Below are 26,057 nucleotides of genomic sequence, written 5' to 3' on the forward strand. Positions count from 1 at the left end.
GTTCCTCCTTTGGCACTGTAATTTATAGCTGAACTGCCAGCATCTTCTCTTGGGACATGAGGTCTGATCTCTCAGTGAATCAGCTCCATCCCATCATTTTCTGCCTCTGACTGTTTTTTCCGTCTGCTGCATTCCTGTTTGAAAGCAGCAGTCGTCTGACCAGGACCTTGGTGAAAACATACTTCATGGGAAATAACAATGGAGTGAAGCTCTTCAGTGGGAAGAAGGAGCCACGTGCAGTTTGAAAGGACCCAGGGGAAGCAAAGACCAAAATTTCCCATTGGATAAAAAGTTAGTGTTTTACTTTCATACACTTGGGGTTTTTCATTTTTCCCACAAATGAAGCAGTCCAGCGGTCATCTGCCTGCGGAGACTTGCTGGGACACTGAGCATTGGTTCGGGATGTGCAGAGCTGCAGCAGTCACTGTGTTGCGGATTGATGGGAGCTGACAGACCTGTGGTCTCCTGCCAGGATTTTCAAGGTTTTCCCATCTGCTCACCTCGGAGCCCCTAGCCCAGACCTTAGCCCGCAGGGAGCCACTTGCTGCCTGGCTGCTGGGGCTTTGCCTGTAACTGTCCCCACACTGGGATCGCTGCGTTACCAGCAGCCTTGCTGGGGGCTGGCTTGCAGCCAAACCAGAAATTAGTTGGAACCGGCGTATTGCCACAAAACGTTTCGGTTCACGTTAATCGGGGTTTTCTGATCAAATTGCATCTCGCAGCAGAAAATTCCCCCAAACGCTGGTGTGGGGTGGATTGCTGTGTCCCACGTGTGTCGTGCTTGCTTTGCTATCGGTGGGGATGTTGAGCAGACGCCTGCTGTGGGCAGTGAGCAGCAGTTGTCTTCCCTATTTCTTCATGTGCATCCTATGCACAAAACACTTTCAGTCTGGCTGTTCAGATGCAGCTGCTTGAAGCTTACTCTCTAGAAACAGGAGCATATGCAGAGCTTTTTTTCCTGTTTTGCTGTTCCAGTTTTCTTCTTTTAGAACTAGAAAATAGTTTTGTCTTGCACGTTACCTGGTCAAAGGGAAACCCCAGCGTGTTATGGTAAGCTGTAACTGTGTGATCGGCATTGAATCTCAGCAGCTGCAGCTGCTGCATTTAGCCAAATGGGGTGGGAGGATTTGTCTGCTTTATATTACTTTTTATTTTATTGTGTGTGTACTTGCCACTCAATGTAGCTGTTCAGGTGTAATGAAGAATACAGATCTATGTATACCAGCATTTCTGTATGAGTTTTAAACAGTTTTCCAGAACTTGTTTTGCAGTGGTGCTGATGTTTGTGTTCTTGAAATAACTTTGGTTGCATCTGCTCAGAGTTCAAGGTGATGCTTGAATTGCAGCTTTTCCGAGAGGCATGTTTATATATTTTGCATGTGTGTGTTTACACCACTGTTGCTTGAACTGAAATGCATCCCATCCCTTGCAAGCCGCATACTGGCTGTTCTGAAATCCTTCCTATGGTCATTCCTAACTTAAGTTTTTTCTCATATTTTTACTTTCATGGGAATATTTAAATAGCTTTTAATATAACTAACAATATTTAGACTTGTGGTAAGTCAGCAATGCCTTGCAGAATTGTTGAGAGGCTGTTCCTGGCGAGGCAGTTATTTTGGGTTAACGCTTGCTCTCTTGGGGGAGCGCTCAAATGATTTGCATCTGAAAAGAACAAACTCATTCAGCATTTTTGGGGTGTCTTTTTTTTTTTTTTTTTTTTTTTTTTTTTAAATAGTCTCTTGTCCGTTTGTTCACCATCAGGCCAAACTTTTTGCCTTTAACAAAACATCTAACTAAGCCCCTTTCAGCACCAGTAAGATGTTTATGTGAGAAATAAAGGCTTGGGCTGCTGTTTCCATTGGTGCAGGCCAGCAGCATCCCCTCCAAAGGCACCCTGAGCTCCAGGAAAGCCACCTGCCCCCAGGGCAAATGCTTTTGTATCTCTCTGGGGCTTGCAGCTCAGGGTTCGAGGACCAGTCTGTGATAATGACCTATGTATTGCCTTTTCTGCTGTTTGCCAGCTGCCCTGCTCGTGCCCTGACCCTGTGCTCGTCCCTCTGGATCTGGCTGCCAGATCCTGCTCACGGCAGCAGAGGCTGGATCAGGCTCTGACTGCAAAGTGCCTCCAGGACTGACCAGCCGCATTGGTATGGGGGAAGGACCACTTCTCCTGGCCAGCATCCCGGGCTGCTTGGCTATTCTGGGCTCTCTATGGGATGTACCAGCCCCACGTGTGCTGGGACCCAGCAGTGACTGAGGAGGTGATGGCTGCTCACATCCTGCCCTGGCCAGGGCAGCAGCAATGCTGCATTCCCACTGGAGACAAAGGCAGGAGGCAAAAGTGAAGTGAGTGGGAATTGCCAGATCCCTCAACAGCCCAGGTCAGGGCACTCAGCTGCACAGAATAACTGTCTTTTACACTTACTACTCCCAGCGCAGTGACCGCACCAGAAGGACCTCTGCCAACAGCTCTGTAAACTCTCCAGTACAAGATACTGGCTGGAGTTTAAAAGAAGGAAAGGGAAACTTATTTTGTTTATCCTAAGGGCTCGGAGGCTTGCAGAGGGAAATTCACTTTTAAAAAATAATGCAGAGAGGCAAAAGCCATGAGGTTATTCTGATTTTAAGATGGCCTAAAAGCTGGGATGGAGCACCAGCTCCTTCTGCCATCGATGCTGGTGCCGGCAGAGGCAGCTGATCTCTGCACGCCCGGCACACTGCTTTGCCCATCGCATCTCCCCCATACGTGCTCTTGGGACTGATCTGCAGTGTGCTGCACCGCTGCCAAGCTTGTTTTCCCAGTTACTGTCAAAGCACTTTATGTGAAATGTTTCTGCTTTCATAACAATTCTCTAGACCTTTTTCTTATTTGTCTATTTAATTCTGTAGCAACCTGAAAACAAGATTGGAAGTAATTGCCGCTGTCCTGTGAAACCTGGTGTGTTAAATTAGGAAGATTAAAACTCGCAGGCAGAACGCAAATCTACTTTTGGGGGCGAATGCTGTTGGGGAAAAAAATCGGCACAAGGCAAGGCAGGTGGCAGGTGGGGAGTGGGTTGCTGGTGTGACGCCTGCCACCAGCCGCCCTGCTGGAGGGAGGCTGGGCTGAGACCTGGGCATTCGTCACAGGCCAGGCTGAGCGTGGCCCTGAGTGGGCTCAGCCATCCCAGAAGGAGACCCCCAAGGATGTGGCAGGGCGGGAATTTGATTTTTTTTTTTTTTTTTTTTTTTCCCCTCCCTAGTATTTAGCACTGAGGTAGCTATTGAAAGCCTGGCTGCCGTCTGTCCTGGTGCTCTGGTGACAAAGCTGCTTTTGTGGAAATGCACGAGGCTCCCAGGTTCTCAGCGGGACACTGGCAGCCAGCCTGGGCACTTGTCTGCTCGCTCCAGCGACTGCAGCTCCAGTGGGTTCCAGAGTACAAAGACTGAAAACCCGTGTGCTGCTCCAGGTAAACTCAGTTTTGCAACTGGGCCCAAAGCCACACAGCGGGAGAGCTTCAGCCAGCTTCTGGGCCGGCTGGGGGACCCCCACATCCACCTGCAGGACCTGATGGGTTTGGTGGGAGGAAGCCAATGGAGGTGGTTTTGTAACTCCTAATGAGCAACCACATGGCCACAGCCTGGTGCCCAGGAGGCTGTGGTTGGCGCCTGCGCGACCCGCGGGACAGGGCAGGACAGTGAGCAATGTATCTTTGGACATTTTCAGGTTCTCTGCTCTGGACAGGCTCACAGCCCAGTCTGAGTATGAGGTGTTATTTCTGTCTCTGCTTACCTGAGGAGACAAAAATGTTCCTGGAGCAGCCCTAGTCTCCCACCACCTCCAGGCAGCACAAGCCCAAGGCTCTAGGTGGTGAGGAACAGGAGAAACAGGGGAAATGGCACCTTCCTGGGGACCAGGGATGCACAAATCTTCCCTGTAAACCCTGCATCCCCTGGCAGAGCCTGCTGCAGCCACAGGACCCAGTTGCACCCAGTGTTCATGGTGCTGGGACCAGCCAAGCCTGCCAGGGGCAGCCGTGCAGCAGAGCTGTCTCTGCACACATACACAGGCGGCACTTTGTCCCACTATGCCAGAGCCTTCCTGCTCTGGAGTTAATATTTAGCTCCTTTCGCGTTTCTGTCTGGAGGTGTTTGTGGCCCGTTTACTAGCAGTCGCTGTACTGCCAGCTTTGTGGCTTCATTTCAGTTCTTCTTCTAACGCCCTGGTGCATTTAGCGGCAGAATTTGGGCTCCCGAGTGCCATGCTGTGCTCCTGATCCCCTTCCAGCTCACCAGTCCCCAGCATCCCTGCAACCCTCCCTGCATCCCCAGGCCTGGAGCACATCTTCACCCCAGGCTGGTTCCCAGACGCAGCCACACGTGTTGGTCAGTGCTGTCTAATTCCTCAGTCTGCCTTGTATTATTTTTCTACAAAAATTTTATGTGCACTGGTGTGCCAGGGTAGACCCTTGTCACCAAGTTGTTTATTAAAAGCTGCCCCCGTGCCACGATAATAATGAAATTATTCTCGTGGGCTCTGCTAAAGCCCCAGCCCAAGCCTAGCTGCGTGGGAGGGAGTCAGAGCAAGTCTGTGTGTGGCCAGGGGATAAGCGCAGGTTGTGGGAGAAATTGCTCGAGGAGGAGAAGACAATGAGTTGGTGCAATGTGAGGACAGGATTGTGGATGTTTTGGTCAGGGTGTGCTCCCGAGGCAGGAGACATTCTGCACACAGACAGTTTCGTTGGCAATTACAGGAAACCGAGATGATGGGGACGAGTCAGGGGTGCCTCTTAACGCAGCCTGTGGTGGAGCAAGCTGAAGGGCAGAGGGAGTGCGTGATGTTTGGCTTTGGGCTGGACAGACCTTTCAGGGAACAGAGCTGATTACAGAAAGAAAAGATTTCACGGGTGCAAGCTCCATGGCCGTTGCATTGTTGGCTGAGATGATACAGGCACATTCGAAGAGCTGCTGTCCTCCTTTAAGATGTCTTTTAAGCCAAGATTAGTCCCCAATAGTAGCCATCAACAAAGAAACAGGAAAACCTGGGGTCTCCACTCATCACAAGAATAAATGACACTGAGCATTGCTAAAGAGCCTGGATTCCTTCCACCATTTCCTCAAGTCCCATGGAAGCCCTAAGTGTTTAATTTCTTAATGCAAAGAAGGGATTTTTCTTGCAACACTCGGACTGTTGCCACTGTCACATGCTTCTCTTCCAAGCATGTCTCATCATGGTGACATCCCCTTATCAGTGCAATTCGTAACACTGTGCTGGAGGCCACAGCTCTGTTTGGAATTGCTGAGTATCTTATTCCGGTGACTCGGAAAGAGCTTGTTTAATGCAAGCTGTGCAAAACAGACCGGCTTCCCTGAAACATGAGGCTGTTAAGAGGCTTTTACAAGTCATTGGTTTTTCATGCCATTGGCAATTTCAAAACCATCCTTCGGATCAAATGAAACATGCTGTTTGATATCAAACGGTCTGTTCATAGCTGGAGCCTTTTAGGTTTGATTTTGTCGAATACGAGGGTATTTCTAAACATGGAGCTGAATTGCAAAGTTGAAAGCTTTTATTTTGAACCATCAGATACCAATATTTTAATACAGGAAAGCAAGGGGTTGCTTGACAGAACCGATTTAGCACAGATGGGATGAATGTATCAAATCTACTTTAACCAAAAAGGATGCAGCCCATTTTTTGGACTTAGCTCTGGTAATGATCTTTGCCAACTGCTTTGCCATTTGCCATGAGATGTTTCAGCAGCAATGCTGCTCTTCCTTTATTTCCTCAAACAAAATCTAATTGTTAAAAAAGTGCTTTTTAATTTCTGCAGGCACCTGCCCAGCATATCTGTCAGAGGCCAAGGACCCAGCCCAGGGGCTTCTCTGCTCTTTGAAATCTCTTATTCAGCCTGGAGGCACCTTTACAAGTTTGTCTTCCCTGGGCTTTAGCTCTTTTATTAATCTTACACTGTAGAGCAGCTGTGAGGCTCTGGGACATGGCCAGGCTCCTGGAGGAGGAGGAAGCTCCTGTGACGTGTTTGTGAGCACACGGTGACTCCAGGAGTAACTCAGCCGGCTGACAAATCCCAAAAATTCTCATTCATGAGTAAACCAGACAAGTCAGTGATCTGCTAAATAGAGTTGTAATGAGGAAAGCAGCCACGTGAACAGGAAAAAAGCCCCCAAGGCTTTTTCTGTTGCTGCGTGCAGGGGTGTCCCGCTGCCAGAACCGTGGGGCTCCGAGGAAAGGTGGGCGCGGGGTGCAGCAGCGGGTGGTGGAGCCCAGCCAGCAGCTGTGGCAGCCACAGGGCTTGGGGATGGCTTGTTGCATGGGGGTTTGCCCACCAGAGTGAGTATGTTTTTATTAACCCCTTCTTCCATGAGCTTGTCATCACCTTATACAGGAGTTTTTTGCAACTTAACCCCATTTGCAGGATAGTTAGGAAGATGCAAATCACCTGCTCGTACCTGCCACGAGGCTCTGGTCTGGCGCGTGCAGGGCTTCACCCTGTTTCCCACAGCTTGCTAGGGCATCGCTGACAGCTACAGTCACCGAGGTCAGTACAAGCCAAGGCCTGAACACCTTTGCAAAGGTGTGCCCTGGGCCACCACGCTCTCTCCCACTCACGGGCTGTGCCTCCACTCAGCATCGCTGGAACACGGCATGAATCCTCCCCAGCTTGCCCTCAGCTGATCTCTTCCAGAACCAGCCTGGGGATGCGTTGCGTTGACACTGGCAGGGGGAGGAACACAGCAGGAGCATCAGGTACCAGCACAACAGCGCAAGGAGTGGAAGCGTGTCTGTAGTTTGCAAAGGGAGCTGGTTTGGGCAGGAGGGTGGTGGGGGAGGCTGGGTGGGCAGGCACTTCTCACTCACTGCTGCTCCCCCGGTGCTCCAGTGCTGTTGGCTGTGTAGTTCCCTATTGTTCCAAATCCCAACTGTGCTTTTTTCCAGCCTAATTTTCTCAGGAACCGAGACAGTTCTAGCACACAGGAACTGGCATTCACCCTACTGGCAAATGTTTCTCATCTGTTTCAAATGATGTGTCCAGTGTGACCTTTTCTGCTTAAGTAGCTTACACAATGAAAATACATTAACATTAAAACCTAGCTTGCATAACTTTGAAAGCTGGACCATACACGTACCAGCAGCAAGGGAATTTTTTCCCCTGTTCTTTGGAGAAAGAAGAAAATGTCCAGCACTGTGCAACTGCAGTGAAGGGAGAACCCACCCATAACCCCCTTGCCCCAGAAGTCACAGGGCACTCAGGCACTCACACAGGCAACAGGGTTTGCACTACTCATTTCTGCTGCTTTTTGCTTTGGAGAGATGAAAAGCAAGGGGCTGTTCACCTGTTCAGTGGTCACCAACCACGGGCAAAGCCCCCATGTTCTTCCAGGGCTGTTTCCCAACCAAATGCCACTGCAGATCAGGACAGCGGTGGGTCATGGGCTTCCTTGTTCTCTACTTCAGACCTCCCCTTGGCACCCCTAAGGACTAACTGGTCTTCACAGTCCGAGTGCTCTCCTTGCTCTCATCTCTGTTTTCAAAGCTGTGGTCTCACCCAGCACACGGTAGCTGGTGTCTGTTCTGCGAAGTAGTTGCTACAACCAGATGTATGGGATCACTTTTTAGCGTAGTGAAAGGTAAAAAGGTGTGAAATTTTGGTTGCAACTGCCTTGGAAGTTCAAAAGTGCAAAGGGTGGTCGTGATCTTTCCATTGGCACCTACCTTTGCAGCATCCTCTTGGAGCCAGAACCAAATAGCTATGGTGGGATGGGAATGGCTTCACAGCTGAGAAGCGACCGTGCCTCCCCCGGGTCTGCATGGACAACGCAGCAGGCTGGCAGCGCTGCCCTGCCTGTGTGTGCACCGTGAAAGGGAGAGGATAACTCGCAGGTGGAAAGGGGTCTGATCCTGACTTTATTGCTCTAAAACGTTGCTGTTGACTCCAACTGGGAAGCAATGCCCCATTCATGCAGGCATCAGTTCAAACAGCTATACTGTAAGGCTTGTACAGGTGCTTGGAGGGCAGTTTCCTTCCTACAAAGAAACGCTCCTTCGGTTCCTGATGCTGTTTCTCATGGCCTTAGTATGTCTGACCCGTTTCTCACTGTGCCTAAATCTGGCCATGGGAAGATCCAGCCTCAACCACAGCCCGCTGCTTGTTGAGGCACGCACACCACAGCTCCACTCTTTCTGAAACACCCTTTGTTGTCCCTCCTGGGGAGGAGTTGCGGCAACCAACTTCCCTTGACTCATGCAAGGCAACGCGGCGATAACCCACCCGTGTATTGCCGCTCGTGACTGTGGCTGATCCTTCAGCGCAGCAACAGGACTCACGAGAAGTTTTTCCAGGGAGGTGTATTCGGTACCAGAGCTCTCACCTGGGGCAAACCAGGTGTGGCTGAAGACCTGCTCCTTGTAAAGGGTGCCCCAGGCTGGGGGTGAGGGAAGGCTCCCAGGGCGATGCCGGGAAGGAGGGATGGAGTAAGCAGCAACAGGCCAGGCTATACAGGGGTCACGGTGACCAGCTGCACTGATGTGCGTAGCCCACGGCAGAGGAGCAAGGGGATGGATAATTTTATCTATTTCCTGCGGAGCCCTGAGAGGCAGCTGGGTTGGCTCCAGAGCGAGCAGAGGCAGCAAGCTGGGGGGCAGGCACTGCGGTGGGTCAGACCATGGCTGGTGCTGGGGGACCACCAGCCGGATCGCGTGGGCTGGGGTGCTGCGTGGGGCCACAGCTCCCGGGTGCCACAGACAGCTATGTGCTGCTGCGAGGGGCTCCGGCAGACAACTTGCACTGATTATGCCATTTAGTTTTCATTTTAATGAATCCTTTAAACATTTCAAACATATCTCTGACCTTCTTGAGCGCAGTTAGAGCAACAATTAATGCCAGCACCTCATAAATCCCAGCAATGTCCCCTCTGGTGCTAGCTCAGTAAAGGCTCTGATTGTGTGGTGACTGCCATAACATTGCAATGTGGCATCTGACCCCTGGAAAGATCAGGCAGGTCTCTTTAAAAACCTCCAAATTTCTATGAAATGTGAAGTTTTTCAGCAAAGCCGCCGTGAGGCTGCCAAGGAGTTAGGCATTCCGGAGGCAGACAGGCTCCCGTGCACTTAGAAGTCCAGGTAAGAGCACTTTGGTGGTTTAAAATCTTTCTGTGTGAGCCTTTGTCTATTTTTATGTGCCTTGTGAAACCATGCGAATACATTCAAGTTAATTGTACTGGAAATGGAAAAAGCTTCCTCCAGTAACATTCATGTACAGCCCTTGGATGCTGTTCCTCACCAGCTGGGAGTCAGAGCTGCTGCTTTTCCCAGCTCTCCTTACCACTGCGTTCTTGAACTGAATGATGAAAACTTTCTGAGGCAGATAGTTATGCTTACAGCCAGGTTTGTACTGACACAAGTTTTATGTCATGTTCAATATGTTAAGAAGTAATTCTGGTCATTCCTTCTGACTGGAAGTTATCTAGCTATATATTCTCATTTCACAGTGAAACAGAAAAATTACTGGTATTGCTTATACTTATGTGATGGACTTGGGGGGGGCGTTGCTGTTAATTTAAATTGAAAATTAGTTGTTAAAATTGTTGTGTATTTGTAATTGCTGCCATGCACTGCCAGTTAGAATTTCTGGTTAATTTAAACTTGTCAACCATCCTCCACACACACCCCCTGCACTGTTCCCAGCACAACTTGACTCCTCCAGCTCCCCTGAGCCACTTCTTCTTCAAATGATTTGGGTTTTTTTGGCCCCAATCCTTAGATTTCCCAAGGCCCCTCTGACTTGAAGCTCTGCCATTCAGCTAGGCCCCCCATTTCATATTGTCACATCACAGCCATAGGTGCTGATTAGTAAAGCCATGCTGGAGTATGACCTGGGGCTCCACCTTTTCCAGCCAAGGTGGCGCGGACAATGTAAAGTGAGTTTGTAATCTGAAAGGAGCTTGGTGATGCATGGCATGTTCACGTCGATGTTGTGTTCTTACACAAACAGAGCTCAAGCAGTGGCCCTAAGGTTTCAGAAAGATTGATTTCTGTATATATTCTATATGACTGATCTCTCTCTTCCCCCCCCCCCCCCATCTCTCTTCCTAGCTCTATCTACTTATACCTGTATCTACATATAAAATTAAAGAATACATAGATATAGACTCTTTTTACCTGTAATCCATGTACTTTCCGGCACAGGGAAGAAGGCTGGGCTGATGTGTCCATAGGCAATGATTCCTACCCACCTTCAACATGAAATCTGAAGGAAGGAGAACCCTCCCCTGGAAACTTTGCTCCTCTCCCTGTCAGTCCCCATCTTTCCTCCAGCAGACTTGCTCGGGAAGAGAAATTTGTCCCTTTTAGAAATGATCATGACTAAGAAGATCTCTCACAAGCATTCCTACCGTTTCTTTTTTGTTGGAGGGTGAATTAGAAAGGATATTATCTCTCTGCATGTTTATTTCTTTTCTTTTAAGTCACCGAATCCTGAAACAGGAAAGCCAAAAGCACTGATGACAGTTGCATAAGACATGTCTGTTTAATGGTTAAGAAAAAGCTCAGGCATTCTGAGTTGTTTTTTTTTTTTTTTAAAGGAACATGTCATTAGTCCGAGGCACTTCCTATGGCAGGCAGATCATGCTCTTGGCTGCATCACCCTTTCCACAGAAGTTGTGTGGCAGACAGCTTGATGACTGAAGTGCAGGCTGACGTGCCTTCGGAGAATGTGCTTAGCTAGCCAGAAGCTATTTAAAATGAAGCTAAAGTGACCCATGTGTCACTATCCCCAAAAGTTGCAATTAGAAGTCCTTGGGGAAATGATTAATCAGACTTAGTAAACGAGTAAAAAGGCGCTTGTTGTTAGTGCTCACCCTGCAGAGGGAATGCCAGGGCCCCACTAATGCACTGAAGACTTTCAGCTCCTCTTTATTTCTCCAGCCCCCTGGCACGTGTGCCGCAGGACCGCTCCTCTGACGCCGCACACCTTCCCGCGGGGAGCCCCGATGTCCCACCTCGGAATGGCTCTGCGGCGGCTCTGCGCTCTCTCCGTGGCACTGCTGTGGGGCTGCCTGGCATCCACCTCCCACCGCAAGGCAGGTAAGGCCTGGCGTGCCATTCCCGTCGCTGCCTGACGCGTGTTTCACATTAACTCGGGCCCTTTTTGATGTTTGTCCTTCATCCGAAGCTTTTCTTGTGTGTGCGTTACTGTGAGTGGCTGATTTATAAGCCTGTAATTGTGTAAATATATTGCATATTTAGTGGCTATTTTTCTGAGTAACTTCAAAAGGAGCAGAAACTGCCTTTGGTGCGCAGCAAATCTATTGTTTGTGAAATATAAATACTACTTGGGTAGATAAATGCTCCTGAGCATGGTCCCAGCCTGCCAGACTGGGCTAGGTGCAAGGAGTGGGTTTATTCACAACTGCAGAATAACAATCCTGAACAAACACTGCCCTGCAAGCTATCACCCAAGGCAATGGCTTTTCAACCACAATTTGCTTCAAGCCCTCAAGCACCTCTTTGCTGCGCCGCACCTGCAGCCCCAGCTCTCTTGGCCTCTGGTAGCCAGGACTTTGCACCCAAGCGCTTTCCTTCTTCAGAGGGATGGTGAGCAGGTCTGGCCCCTCCTGCCACAGCTGGTGCATGGTGGAGAGGTGAAAACTCGACCAGGAGGTCCTGCCAGCCAGCAGGCATGGGAAGCTGCCAGCATACATGCTGCTGCCACGTCAAGCAAACCAATACTACCTTGAAAATGGGCTTCTCAAAACATGAAAGTCACTTGCACCAGATGTGCGATTTGACCAGCACAGAGATGTGCAGACGTAGAAGATACAGATGGGCACCTGGCAAGCTCCCATTTTTCCACTAGCAACGTTGGTGGAAAATTGCAATACCTCCTGCTGCTTGCAGCACATAAGGCAGCACACGGCGTGGGGTGAGGCAGCGGAAGGCACCTGGGGATAAGCAGGTGGTTCATCATCAAAGCTGCAATGTTGGAGTGAGTGTGCATGGCAGGCAGGAGCCAGTGGCCACGAAGGCCGCAGCTATCTAGCCAGCGCATCGCTATCCCACTCACCACCAGGCAAATCAGGTAGAGACGTTGTTTGTTTTTTATTTTTCCAAGAAACATTCAGGAGCAGCTCTCCTTCAAGACTGGATAATGATAGGGAGTATTTCTAGTCCTGTATTCTGTATGAATGATGGGAGTGAGACTAGTTTGTCATGTAATGTTGCAAAAATTAGAAGCTGGAAGAGGCAGCGCTGACAGTTAAAAAACAATCAAATCCCTGAACACAAGCCACATCCCCAAAAGAATCTTTTCCATTCCCTCTGAAGTCCAATCAAAATGTATTTTACAAGAATTGCTGGTTATAATTGCACTTGTTTTGGAAAAAAATATTGCTGTTTTGTTCAAGTTCAGAACGGAAACATATTTCAGAGCATTATCGCTTCTAGTCAGAAATTCCATTGTTGACCAACCTGATCCTCTTTTGACAGCTTATCACCAGGCTCATGACAAAGGCCAGCAGCTCTTTGCTTCCTCGTTTGGGCATTTAAGCACTCAGGCAGGGGGAGCTTCCCTAGGGCAGGACAGTCCAGCTCGCAGCCCTGCCAGCAGATCTCCTGCAGCCTGTTCGGGATTTATGCACGCCGGCCCCAAACCAGGGTCTGACCCCAGGGCATGGTGCATGGCCATGTGGAAGCCCCTCACCGTGTCAGCCCTGGTGGGCTCTTAGCCTGGGCTGGCAGGTGGGAGGAACCCCCCTCCGCCTTCTCCCCGCTCCCTCCTTGGTGTGGCTAGAAATGGCCATTCTGGATGAGCCACCGACTTGTTTTTAGCAGCTGCAGCTCTTCAAGCACGGTTCCTGCAGACTTGCTGTCCCCCATGCTGCATCTTCCTTTCCTGGAGCCTTTGCACCTTTGTGAAGACCCCGGAGGTGGGTAAGGTGCCCTTGCCTTGCCCTCGCTCCCACCTCTGATGCCCACCAAGAGCCCAGCCTGAGCACTCTGCGCCCCTTTTCCCCCCCTGCCTGCTCTGGGAAACCCGTGCCTGTCTAGCATAGCGATCCCAGACTCTTGCCCCCTGTGGGAACAAGGGGCTGCTGAATAGGAGACAGTGCCTCTGCAGGGCCATGCCCCACTGCCCCTGGACTGCAGCAAGCCCCCCAGCCCCCGAACCCAGGCTGCACTCATGTGACTTCACAGCTGGTCTTTTACAGTTTTACTTATTATGCAGAAAAATACATAAAACTGAATTTTTCTCCAAATTATTATAGTCTATTGTTCCTTGCTCCAGCACTCCCCTAAATCCATTGCCATAATATCTTACTGTGCCATCTAGCATAACAACAAATCTCCCGTGGAGCTTTACATGCTGGGAGAAGTGGGATCTTAAGACTGCTGCCTGAGGTGTGTTTCATTTGGGAGAGTTTCCTTAGAAGAAATAAATCCTCCAACGATGTTCTCTGCAAACTTTCCAAGGAACAGATTAAAGTTTAATTTATATCACTGTCTTCCACTGAAAGATGTTATCTGCGTCTGCTTTCACAATGGATTCATTAAAAAAATAAAAGGAAAGAATGTGTAAATTCTGATGAAGACATGAAAAAAGTGGGAGAGAAGCCAGTGGCCTGGAGGACAGGCTCAAACAGAGAAGCGGTGGCAATGCCGGGCTGATGCTGCCAGGAGATGGGCTCCAAATCACCATGAGAAAGGTGTATCATGCAGGGAATATGTAGAAACACAAATGGATAATGTCAGCTCTAGACAGTGGAGAAAAATGACCTTAGGTGTTCCAAAAATTGACATCATTTGAACTAATAAAACTGAATAGCCAGACAGCTTTCCTTATGGGAATAACGGCTCCATACAGAGCTGGGATTTTAGGAAGCATGTCTTAGTATGGAATTAATCCATAATATATGCTGATTTATTAATATATGGCAGCACCTCACAATAGCTTAATAAAAGCCAGATTGACTGTAAAAGTACATTTTTGTATAGCTGATAGATGTCCAAAATAAGAATTATTTAACTGTCTGCTTTTCTGCTTCTGTATGGTTTTTTGTCTTGGTTTTTCATTAATCTTTAATATACTTGAAAAGAATATTTAAAGCAATATGGGTGATTTGTTATGTTTAAGGAATGTAAATTTCCCTGGAAGCATGCTGGGATCTGTCATCCTATGCTGCTGTACATGCTGACTACAATGTTTGCAAGGATGCTTGTCCTGACAGTTGGTAAATATCAGGCGTTAAAAGCAAGTAAATGCAGGACTTGAAAGGGCATCCCAGGGCAGTAGCTTTGCTTAAAACATCTTGAAAAAAGAAAGTCAAAGTTGTGGCATTCTTTGTGGCTTTTCAGTGGTCCTTGAGTGTTTTCTCTGAGTGTCTGCAAAAAAAAAAAATAATAAAAAAATCAGTTTTTCAGGGGGTGGGCAGGAGCAGAGCTTGTGCATGTTTGTTGAGAACAGGCTACGCAATAGCCAGGGCTGGACTGTGCTTCCCTCCACGTCCAGCAGCTGCATTTGTCATCTCATCAAATTTCACGACTACTTTTTTCTTCTTTTTTTTTCCCCCTTTACATCCACACTCTGTTTTACCTGCTGCTTTGTTTTCGATCTAGTTGCTCCCCCACAAGACCTTCAGATCACAGATCCTGGACTCTTAGGTTCTCTCGATGTGGAGTGGAAGCCCCCACCCAACGTACAAACCATCAGTGACTGCACAGTGAGGTATAAGTTTGAATATCGCAACACTGGTGACAGAGACTGGAAGGTAGGACAGAGGACAGTTTAATCCTCTTAAATCCAGGCTATTATCCTGCCTTTAGTTCCGGCAGAAGTTTATATTTGCATTTCAAGAAGGAGTGGTACCAAAGCAGTTCCATGAAAAAGCCAGGCTGTTCCAGTGGTTTGAATCTTTTGCCAGATGGGAATGTGTTTTCCAGCGTAACAGAGGCAGCAGTCAGAAGGGGCTGGTTCTGTCAAAGGGTGTGTGCTTGCTGCCAAAAAATCCCATAATATCTAGTGCCATTCTTCATTGTAAGAGGCACTACACTTTTTAGAAAACCTTTATGGGGCTTGAACTGAAACTCTGTGTCAACAGATCCTTAGGGATGCAAAGCGGTGAATAAATAGAAGATTAAATTTAATTAATTATCCTAATGCTCTAACATTCCCTTTATCCAGAGGGGTGTTTCTAATTACCGTTTACTTCTGTGTTTTAGATACAATTGACTCTAACTGAGCTCTGTGATAAAATTGTCAGTCTTCTCTCATTGCTGTGTAGCTGGCTATAGCAGGCGGACACAGGACAGGAAGGATTGTAGGAATATATTTTGGGAATGCTTAGAAGGTGAAAGTTGCTGCAGTTAGGAAGGTAAATGGAGTGGTGAGAGGAGATATCCAGCAGGAGGCTGTTCGATTGGCACAAGGTACTGAGGAACACATGAAAAATAGGCTGAGGTTGTCCCCCAACAACCCAGACTGGTGTCCTGAAAGAAAGGGAGATTTTTTTTTTTTTTTTTTTGCACAATCCTAAAGTAGGCATGCTAGAGAGCTTCCCAGCTCACGGCACCAGGGAGGGAGCGAAGGAGCAGCCGCATTGGGTTAGCTGTGCTGTGCGCCTCAGCCTCTTGCTGTGAATGGTTTCCGCATGTCCTGCGTGAGCTGGTCATCCACTTCATCTGCTCGAGGCAGCAAAGCCAAGGCTGTCAGGCTGTGCTCAGCCACAGCGCAAACAGGTTTTGGCCCAGCCGTCCCCTGGGAGCCCGCAGAGGTGGAAGAGCACGGTGCCTCCCACCCTGTTTCAGCTGTGGATTGCGATTGCCAGGGCATGGGAAGGGGCTCTTTGACCTGGCACCGGTCATGACGCATGCCACACTCCCAGCCGTGCAGCAGTGTGCAGCTGTGTGGATTCTTTTATGATGATTTTTAACTAGCATTTAAAAAGTACAAAGCAAAAAAAAATTATGCAATTTTAAAAAACATGTCAGAATTCCCTGAATCACAAGTAATAAGTGTCTTATACAAAGCAGATCTAAAAAGTAGAAAAAAAATCAGCTCTTGTACCTTGCCAAAACTTTGACCCCAGATAAGGTCTTGAAGAAAAGTCAGTCTGAAAAAAAACCACAATGAGACATCAGCGGACGCAGGAGTCATCGGCGTCTGTTAGAAACACACAGCTCCACATGGCTCATTCTTATGCCCTGAGACTGCTGACAAAAAAAGCTGACTGCGGGCTGTGCCACCGCGGCTCCCACCGCAGCACGTGTGTGCAGCTCACAGCGTGTCATTTCCATCCCGCTTGGGCCAAGGTGACACCTTGTCTCTCTCATCTTTCGTTGCAACTCTCGCCAAGTTATTTTTCCCTTGCATCAAGTAAGGGGGAGTAAGTCTGGGGTCGGGGAAAAGAGAAACCTTTAGAAGGGGTGCTCAAAAAGTCCCGCAAAGGGCTAAGCCCGGCAGCATGCGGTGACGAGCCCGTGTTGAGTTGCGTGGCTGCTGCTCCCTCCTTGCAGGGTGTGGTTGCACTTCCCATGGGAACCATCAGCTACAAGAGTCATCATTCCTCCTGTTTCTGATTATCTCGGGTCACAGATAAATGTGTTTTATCTGCATTTATGGTGGTATCCCTCATCGGATCCTCCCTGATATTCCTGGCTGGTGGGGAGCCCTTGAACCATGGTCTGCTCTGCCTTGATGACAAGATGTCCTGTGGGGTGGAGGGACTCAGAGCCAGGGCGCTGGGCAGAGCAGGTGGTACAAGAGTGCTGGAGAAGCACTGGGCAGGAGAAGCAGGACAGAAGTGTAAAGGAACATTAAAGTGCACAAATAAACCTACTTGCAGCTAGAGCAGGAGCAATGTTAGCTAATTCTGCAGCCTACTTAGTGACAAAGGAGGTGCTTATAAAGTCTGTCTTTCAACCAGGTTATTTTTACTAGGAAGCTAAAATTCAGAGTTGGATTTGACCTCAGCAGGACTGCTGAAGTGAAGGTACAGACACTGCTTGAAGGACAGTGTACCAATGACATGGAGGTGCAAAGTGACTGGATTTATGCTACTTTTCAGGTCCCGTTGCAAGGTCAGGAGCAGCCTTCGGTACATGGTGCAGTTTTGCACTTTGCATGAGCCTGTTGCATGAACCACGCTGCTGGCCTGAGGGTTGCTGGATGGATAAGCCATTGCAGGGCTTGTTGAGGTATAAGACACCAGAGCATCTCTGCTTCCACTGGCTGTGGTTGAGGTTACTGGATACGTGGGGCTCGTTACCCTCTGCTCGTACCCCAGCTCTGCTGGGTTGCCCTGCACAAGCTCCACCGCTGAATGAAAAGATCAGTTATGCATCTCTCTGCTCTAAGTAAAGTAAACTGGCTTTTTTAGGAAACAGAGCACTTGGCAGCTAAACTACCTAATAACGGTGACTGGCCTTCTTTTCCTTTTTTGTCTTTCAACTGTAACACACAATTGTTCAAAGATGTAAAATGCTATTTCGGCTGGGCCTGACTGGTACGTTGTGTAATAGTGGTTATTTCCTTCTCAACTGACAGGAAAACTGGAATCAGAGGTTCAGAATTTCCATTGCATCTATCACGACTGGGAATACCTCAAGTGCACTTGGCAACCCGGTCTCCTCGCTCCTCGTGGTGTACATTATGAACTCTATTATTGGTATGTACCAGCAAAATAGAAAAACATCCAGGCAGTGATCAAGTGAACCTCTCAGAATACTAAAATGCCACAGAAAATATACTTTTATAGCTGGCAATGCTATTACACTACCCACCCAGAGTGAGCCGAAATAATGCTCTAAGCAACACGTGCCTTCTAGCAAGGAAATACCAAATCCCTGCTTCCTTCCTTAAAATCAGGCTCATGCTGACCTTCTACAGGGCGTACCTTCTCCCTTCCTTCTTTCCCTTTTATTTACCCCTGTGGAGTGCTTTCTGCATGTTGTCCATCATGAAGCCCTGTGCTTTCCCTTTGCTGAACGCACCTGGATCGTTCTGACTGCGTTTCCCTTAATCGCAGTGTATATATCTCTATAGGACAGGTTTCAGCAGAAGGTTGCCAAGCTCAGTGAACCCTATACAAAGAGCAGGGCTTCTTGGCAACTAAGAGGTTTAGTCTTCAGCTATATTTTCATAGCCTTAGCACACCTCACACAAGTAAACATGCTGCCAAAAGGTAGTAATAACGCATGTTTTTCAGTGGTTTCTTTTATTCTGCTGCCAAATGATTCTGTTCTGCAAGAAAAACAAAGCTAGACTTAGTGGTTTTGGACAAAGTAAATGCTGTATTTGTGCTTCAATTCCTATGATACTATGGCAAGGCTGACTAGTTATGAAATCATTGGGTTTCATGCCTTTGGGCTACATGTAGGAAACTAGCTGCTTTTTAAAAATAGTTTCTATGGAGCTTTTGCTTGGAAATAGTCTTCAAAGTCTTCAGAGCAGAAACACTGATTTAAAACCATTTTGCGAACTACAAAGGTCTGCTTGAAGGAAACTATGGAAATTCATTATTTGTCCCTAAACAAACCCCACAAAACCCCCCAACAAAAAAAAACAAACCCTTATTTAACTGCCTGTAACAAACCCAGGCATTTGGATCTGTGTCCCGTTGTATGACGAGAGTGGATGGGAACACAGCCATGGCATCCTTTGATCCTTGTGAGTTAATTTTTATAGCGCTACCACATGAAGTTCCCACCCCCCCCCCACCCCCCCCCCCGACATAATGTGCTGCTCAGGGAGACTTTCATTAGGTGTAGAGTACAGAGGCCAGATTCAGCTCTGCCTCAAGGGCACTGATCCAGCAGGAGTCTTAGAAGGTGCTATGAAACACCACTTAGTATTTCCAGGATGGGGCCAGCAGCTAAGCTTCAGGGAGTGGCCCCCAAAAACAGGAGGCACTTTGAGAGGAGAGTTCTGGTTGCACATTAGCTAATAACCAGCAAACCCCTTCCTTGCTCCCAGCCCTGGGTTTCCGTTACATGCTTATGTAGATGCATGTTTTTTTCTCCTCCCCACACTTTTTCCATAGTAGGAGTCCAGGTGACTGATGCATAACACTGTGCTTTGGACCACTTGCGAAAGGTAGGTAGGATATAGGTGATGCTCAAGGCTTAGGTCCATTCTTAAAAAAAAAAAAAAGGTCTTATCCAAGGAGTAACTACCATTGCTTTGGTTATTTTTTTTCTTTCTGTTTTCCTAATACCTCACTAGGTATGAGGGGCTGGACCGCGCAGCACAGTGTGATGACTATATTCAGGATCACGGTATAAACATCGGCTGCATGTTGCAAAATCTGAGCCAGGCAGAATATAAGGATCTGAGCATTTGTGTCAACGGCTCAGCGGCAGCCACTCTGCTACGGCCATTGTACATCACCCTTCGCCTTCACAACCTAGGTAACAGTGGCAGGAAAGCAGCAGGGTTCTGGGGACCCCCCACGGTCACCACACAGCCAAGGCTCACATCTTGCACAAAAGGGGATCAAGCAAATGTGTGCTCTTGTAGGTGGGTGGCTGTAACGTGTCTGGGTGGATTTCACCCCGGAGAAGGGTCTGTGCCATGTGCCACACAGGACTTTAGTTTTTCCAGCAGTGTTTGTAGGTGAGCAGCACGGCTCAGTGCCCACCCTGGAGAGACAGTGGGTACCTCCAAGGGCTGCACTCAGCAGCTGGACAGTTCGGGACATAAATGGTCTGCTGAGCAGATGGCAGAGCAGCTATGGGGTTTTTGGCTCTAGCAGCACTGCCACAGAGGTGGCTTCATTTACTGCTGCTGGAATTGAAACTGCTGCTCTGCTCCTGCAAGCACAGGAAGGACGTTTGGGCTTTGCTGTTCAAACCAAGCTAAGGGCTGGGGAGAATTGATGTGATGGGGTCTGCCCAAGCGAAGGTGGACTTCAAACCCATCAGAGACAGGGGAAAGGAAGAAATCACAGCATGATGTATGACCTGGTACATGTACTCACTCATTACTAATGAGTACTTACCATGCTGATGCATTTACCCCCATGTGACTGTCAAGGGGATAAATAGCTAGTCCTCCAGTTAAGCCACTGGGCTAATAAGCAGGATTTCTGGATTCAGTTAGCGCTGACATGCGCTCCATGTGTGGCTTTGGACATCTGACAGAAACCAGAGCTTTTCTGGGGATGCAGTGTCGGGCCAACACTGTTGCGGTGCCTCACGACAGGGACCGAGGCTTCCCTTGGGCTGCCCTGCTGCACTGCCAGGGGAACGTGCCGAGCACAATGCTCACACCCCAGTGTTCCAAAACCCCTGCGCTGCAGCCCAGAGCAAGGACCTAGCCCAGCCCACGTGCCAAGTTACGATAAATAACCCATCCTCCAGCCTCCGTGACATCCTGCTCCTGCATCACCGTGGTTGATGGTAATGGGGGCTCAGAATTCCAGAGGTTGGTGGTGATTAACCAAAGCCTTTCCCAGGAGGGCCTGTTTGATTGCACCTCTTGAACCTTCTCTCCTTTTGTTCCCTCCCTCACAGCAAAGCCCTCACCCCCAAAACATCTGGTGGTTTCCATGTCTGCATCTGAGGAGCTCCACGTGGCATGGAGCCCACCGGGTGGCGAAACACCACCCCAGTGCCTGGAGTATGAGGTTCAGCTGACAGAAGATGCGAGGGGGGCCAAGGCTGCCTGGGCGGTAGGGACAACACACACCGTGCCCTGGGGGGGGAAGGGGGGGAGCCCTGGCTGCTGGTCGGCGGTGGGGACACACACCAGGACACTGAATTGCAGTCCACGTGTCAGCTACCTCGCACACAGACTGCGCGGAGACGGCAGCTGCTGCTGCCCGTGGGAAACGCTGACCGGCTGGTCCATGACACACGTTCCTACTTAACACCCTGACCCCCCACCGCAGCATCTGCTTTAGCAGTAACAGATCCCAGCACAAGCCTCTGAGCAAGGACTGCCTCAGGTTTCCTGCCTGTTACCTCGGGAAGCTCTCGTCAGGGAAGTTTAGAGGTTGCTGTGGTTTTTTTTCCTGAATATTGTGGCACAACTTGGCCCAGTGAAACTATAATTCTAATCTCTCCAAAGAAGTGGCCTGGGACACAACATGTCCTTTCCGCGTGGTGCTTTTCCCTTTTGCATTACCCAGGTGCAGTTTTGACAGCAAAGATGGCAAGAACTGATTAGTCATAGGGGATATCTGAAGGACATTTCTTTAATTGCTATATTCTACACATGAGTTTTCTTAGCTAATTTAAGGAAGGATTCCATAAATTAACAGGCATAAATGGCAACATACATGATGGCACTGCCCAGACTGTGTGTATTTTCAGCAGTTTTATCTCCATAATCATTTTATTGGCATTAGCTGGTTCAAAGCTATTATGATATCATTTAAAACTGCCAAAACATAATCTAGGGGTTTGTAGAGCCTGGAGACTATATTGAGAAACATCAGGCCATGCCAGAGAGCTACTGGTGGTGGCAGCACATAATTTCTTGACGGTGGTTCTCTGTTTGTTTTTTTGTTTTTTTGTTTTTTTTTTTTTCTTAGTCTGTGTCAACCCAAATGGAGACCGCTTTAACAATTTCCAGAGCAAATCAAAGCCGCATTTCATGTGTTCGTGTCAGGGGGAGAACAAACATTTTCTGTGCTGACCAGGGCTTTTGGAGCGAATGGACACAGGAGTGTTTCTCTGGTATGGAACCCAAAGTAACCAGCATTTCCTATACATCCTCTACACCGCCTGTTTGGGACCAAGCGCTGATAGCTGCCACGGGCATCTGCGGGTGTCCAGCACTGGAGGGGGGAGCCTGGTTTAGTTACACCCTCAGCTTAGTCCGGCACAGCCATTCCTACAGCTTTGCATCTCCAGTGCGCTTAGCAGGCAAGCCCAAAATATTAATGCTTCTGCTCTGGCACCTTTCCCTGCTGCGCAGGGACAGCTGTGATGGAGGAGTGACTGGTTCGCGAGAGGGCATGTGGTACTCAGAGCTTCTCTTCAGGACATCCTCCTGTCTGCCCCACACCACAGATCAGCTGCTTTGCACCCTGTAGGCTCTATAGGGCTGTCCCCACGTGCACTGGCTCTGCTGCAAGACGCAGGAGGCAGGGAAGAGGCACATAGCAGTGGCTACATATATATGCAGGATGTATGTTACCTTGAAGGCAGTATGTTACCCTATACAGTAACATATACCTGTCATATATCTGTAATAAAGACATAAATAAATAAATGTAGGGTAACAAAGTTTGTATCCGAGCCCAGGCTTTGTAAGAGGTAATATGACCCAATCTGGAAGCTAGTGTTTTCTTATTTGCTATCATTTGTCTTTGCAGTGTCCAGAAAAGAAGACAAGCAACTATTTATCCTCATTCCACTCATTCTGAGTTTGTCAAGTAGCCTCATGGTATTTATGTTGATTGGCCAGTGCAAGAAAAGGTAAGCACCAAGGCAGCCTGTCCCTGCAATGTGCTTTTATGTGGGTGTCTCAGACTACAGTTATAAATGACATGACGTATTAAATACTAAGAGCCAAACATTAATGCTCTAAGATTGGACACCACACAACAGTTTATTTTCAGGAAACAGCCCTGTAAGTGTGGCTGTTTCTGATATGAAATGCCTTATAACAACCCATAAACTCACAGTAGAGACCCAAATCCTGCTCATGCAATCCAGCCTGCTTCTGTTAAATACAACAAAGTTACTTGCGTGCACAGCAGCACAAATAATGCCATTATCTTGCCCCAAACCACTCATGCAGCAGAGATTTGTACTGGTTGTGTTAAAGAAGTACCATTTTTATGGGCTAAGGCCTCATTATCTTTGCACTCCCATCCCAGTTGTTTGCATTCATGTCAATGATGGCACACGGGGAAAGCAGATGCAGCGGATGAGTTTGCCCATATCCGCATTATTGGTACTGATGACATTTTCTTCAGGCCTGAAGGATCACTTGGAACTGATCCCCTGGTGCTGATAACTATTATCTTTTCCTTATGGCCATATAATGTAAGCAGGTGGATAGCTTTTCTAATATGCCTTTTAAGGCCTCACTGATGAGGGAGAATTGGCTATAGAAATATTGTCCTCAGAGATGAACCAACACCTATTTGGTAGCTGAATGCGTGGAGTCTGAGACACACACTCCATCTTTCTTTTGTATCCGCCTTTCAAATGTTTTGGTTCATGAAATTCAACGAAGTGTAGATGCTAGCAAGAAGACTGTGGAAAGCAAATGCGTCCCGCCTTGCCATTGGGATGCAGCGATGTGTGACAGGGATGCTGTAGTGTGTCCACAGCTGTCTCTCGGTGCTGGGAATAACAGGCTGTGCCCATTTCAGATCCCCAGCAGGAAAGCCATTGCATGCATCTGTGGGATGCTAGCTCTGCTTGCGACTGCTGTACCGCTTGTGTTTGATGGAGCGCTTTCAGAACATCATCCCAAGGACAGCCGAGAAGCCCTGAGCTTTCTATAGCCCATGTGGGTCTTCCCTACCTGCTGCCATTTGCAAGGCTGGTGACTGCAATTCAAGTCCTCAACAGGCCCAGGAAAACATTGGAGGAGTTTTAAACTGACTCTGGAGCAAGCTGTTTCTGATAACAGGGCAAGGGAGAAAAAAGAGGCAGTGGAAACTGCCATGAATAAAGATAACATGTTGTTCTGTGGGTTTGGGTTTTTTTTTTTTTTTTTAAGGACTCTGTCAACAGGACACGCGCTGAAGGGCAGCACCACGCACACAATGCTAGGTACAAACCCCTGCATCCAGCTACCGTACCCCACCTCGCTCTCACCACGTCCTCCTAGTCCCCAAACACGCAGCCTGCTGAGAGCACCTAAATGCTGAACGTGAGCTACTTGAGCTATTTTTTTCATTAATTAATATGCCTTATCTGTTGCCAAGCTGAAGTGCGGAGGCCTTGAGAGAAACTTTCACTGTAAAAAGGCACGATCACAGCTACTGCAAAAGACAGATGCTTCAGAGGAGAAGTGAGGGTTACTCTGGCAAAGGCAGTGTGGGAACTTCTCTAGGAAGCAGGCACTGGTACCAGAATTCAATGAAACATCCAAGACGTCTCTTAACACCATGTATTCAGCTGATTACATTCCTGACTGATTTTTAAGGAACCATTCCCTATGATGCTGATTAAAAAATAATAATTAAAAAAAAAAAAATCAGCAGTAGATGAGACACTGTCCTCCAAGCCCATTCTGATGGGGTTTTTTTGGCCAAAGAACTACCCAACTCAAACCCAGAGGTTTAGTGTGCCTTCATCTCATCTGAACAACCCAGAAAACATTTTTTCTTTCAGGAGGATTTATTCAAAATGGGAATTTCTAGTGAACAGTGGAAGCTCAGAGAGAAAACCAGGTTTGTGTCAATCAGCTATGTAAAGAGCCATGCTAATCCAATCAGGCACAAAACAACACAGCAAGTGCTGTCTTACACATCCAACTGCAAAATTATTCAATCACTCTCAGCTGCTTCCACTGCTAAATGGGCAACCACCCAATGTTATTTGGGGAGCAACCAAGGGAGGAAAGCACCAGAAAAAAGGGTCTATGCACAGACTGGAGCAGAAATCAAGTTTCCTGGCTGTTGTTATTTTGAGGAGACACAACCTTTGCCTCTGCTATCTCCTGCAGCTTCTGGTCAGCCAACCTGGGATGGCTTTAGGTTTTAAAATACCTTTGAGCATGGAAATACTGTGTATTTCACATACTTGATGAATGCAGCACATTAGAATTGGAGAAGGAAGCTTGCAAGGCTGACTGATCTAACAGTAGTTGTAGGAAATGTCACCATACCCTATTGTCTGCATAGCAGTTGTTTCCATTATTTAGTCATTGGCATGGCTACTGAATATTCCTCATGCTGAGCATGTAAATACATGTATTTCTTAGTCCAGTCCTGAGCAAATCCCGTATGCAAAGGGCCAGAGAGCTTTGTACACCTACCATTAAAGACAGGAGCCAGTGTCTCTTTAGTTGACATCCAGTGCATGCACACTAATGCCAGCTTTGCCTTGATAAAAGTTGTGACGTTAGTGGTCCACACACCTTCCTGGTGAACTGTTAGTCATCCCTGTGAAGACATGCAGCAACTTAATGATGGGGAAGCTGATGAAGACCCATAAAAACAAGTGCTGAAGTTCCCCCCACCTCCTGTGACCAGGTAAATATCTTTAATTTTAGCCCCCAGTTTTCAGGAAGCAGGCAAAGGACAACCTTTTTGTTTCAACAGAAACCACCCAAGGGTGTGACTTCAGTTCAGGGATCTTTAAAACTTCTCTTTGCTTGTGTCTGTCCTTGAGGTGATAGGGTAATTTCTTTTTCTGACTGAAGCTTGCAGAATCTTGCTTATACATCCTCTCTTTGGATGTGGTTTAGAGCCAATTGCCGTAATCCTAGGCACGCATCATGCATATAAACCATCACTGGCCTGAGCCTACCAATGGTTGCACGCACCTTTGGTGACAAAAGCCATCTCAAAAGAAAAAAACCAGTATTATAGGAAAGAGAAGGAGGGATACTTACATGCTTTTCATGGGTGCCGTTTGGACTGCCACATTGATGTGAGCCTGCAAACTCTATTCTCGCTGCTTAGCAATTCTCCCAAGCAAGCGCTTGCATTCTGCTAGAATCTGACCACGACTGATGAAACTGGGAACAGTTATCATTAGTTGAAGTTGGTAAGATGAAAAATTGCTAATTCTTTCAATAACCTGTGAGCACAGTGGCTCCGTACTGGATAGTTTCTCAGCAGACCACACACCAGCTTCAGCAGCTGTGTCAAGCACCTCTTGCTCGATTTGAGTGGCGCCACGGTCACAGCTGCTTGGGGATCACGTTCGGTTTGTGCAAGGCTTGTTTGCAACACTGGCCTTGCCCAGCTTACCTTCAAAGCCAAACGGACTGCGGCTGTGGGCAATGGCCCGAGTCGGCAGGTGTGAATGCAAGTCAGAAGAGCCCCGGGCATGAGCACACACACCTGTGAATCACAACTCTCCCATGTTACTGGTTTCCGCACTCTGGCCACCTTAGCAGGGTCCGAGCCTGGGATCCCACTGATTAACGGAA

At 48.1% G+C, this 26,057-nt stretch overlaps 1 protein-coding gene and 1 long non-coding RNA gene across 6 annotated transcripts; one reads left to right on the forward strand and one right to left on the reverse strand.

Annotated features, from left to right (window-relative positions):
• On the forward strand, positions 1–23,644 carry IL13RA2 (interleukin 13 receptor subunit alpha 2). 5 transcript variants are annotated; one of them, XM_056359797.1, is made up of 11 exons: positions 588–1,050; positions 3,243–3,449; positions 10,925–11,083; positions 14,612–14,763; positions 16,918–17,071; positions 17,538–17,658; positions 19,215–19,399; positions 20,504–20,661; positions 21,526–21,670; positions 22,312–22,414; positions 23,320–23,644. In XM_056359797.1, exons 3-11 carry the CDS (start codon positions 10,990–10,992, stop codon positions 23,360–23,362), a joined length of 1,155 nt encoding a protein of 384 aa, XP_056215772.1. In that variant the 5' UTR covers positions 588–1,050; positions 3,243–3,449; positions 10,925–10,989; the 3' UTR covers positions 23,363–23,644. The 5 variants fall into 5 exon arrangements, with proteins under 5 accessions (XP_056215769.1, XP_056215772.1, XP_056215771.1 ...); XM_056359794.1 differs by lacking the exons at positions 588–1,050; positions 3,243–3,449 and adding an exon at positions 1–291; XM_056359796.1 differs by lacking the exon at positions 3,243–3,449.
• LOC130158779 (uncharacterized) lies at positions 11,081–25,454 on the reverse strand. Its single transcript, XR_008825489.1, has 3 exons — positions 24,936–25,454; positions 12,063–14,377; positions 11,081–11,214 (listed from the first exon to the last, which is right to left on the reverse strand). It is a non-coding gene; the product is annotated as an uncharacterized LOC130158779 (long non-coding RNA).
• Positions 25,455–26,057: the final 603 nt, after the last annotated feature.

This window comes from Falco biarmicus, chromosome 14 (assembly GCF_023638135.1).
Source record: "Falco biarmicus isolate bFalBia1 chromosome 14, bFalBia1.pri, whole genome shotgun sequence".
Taxonomy (NCBI): domain Eukaryota; kingdom Metazoa; phylum Chordata; class Aves; order Falconiformes; family Falconidae; genus Falco; species Falco biarmicus.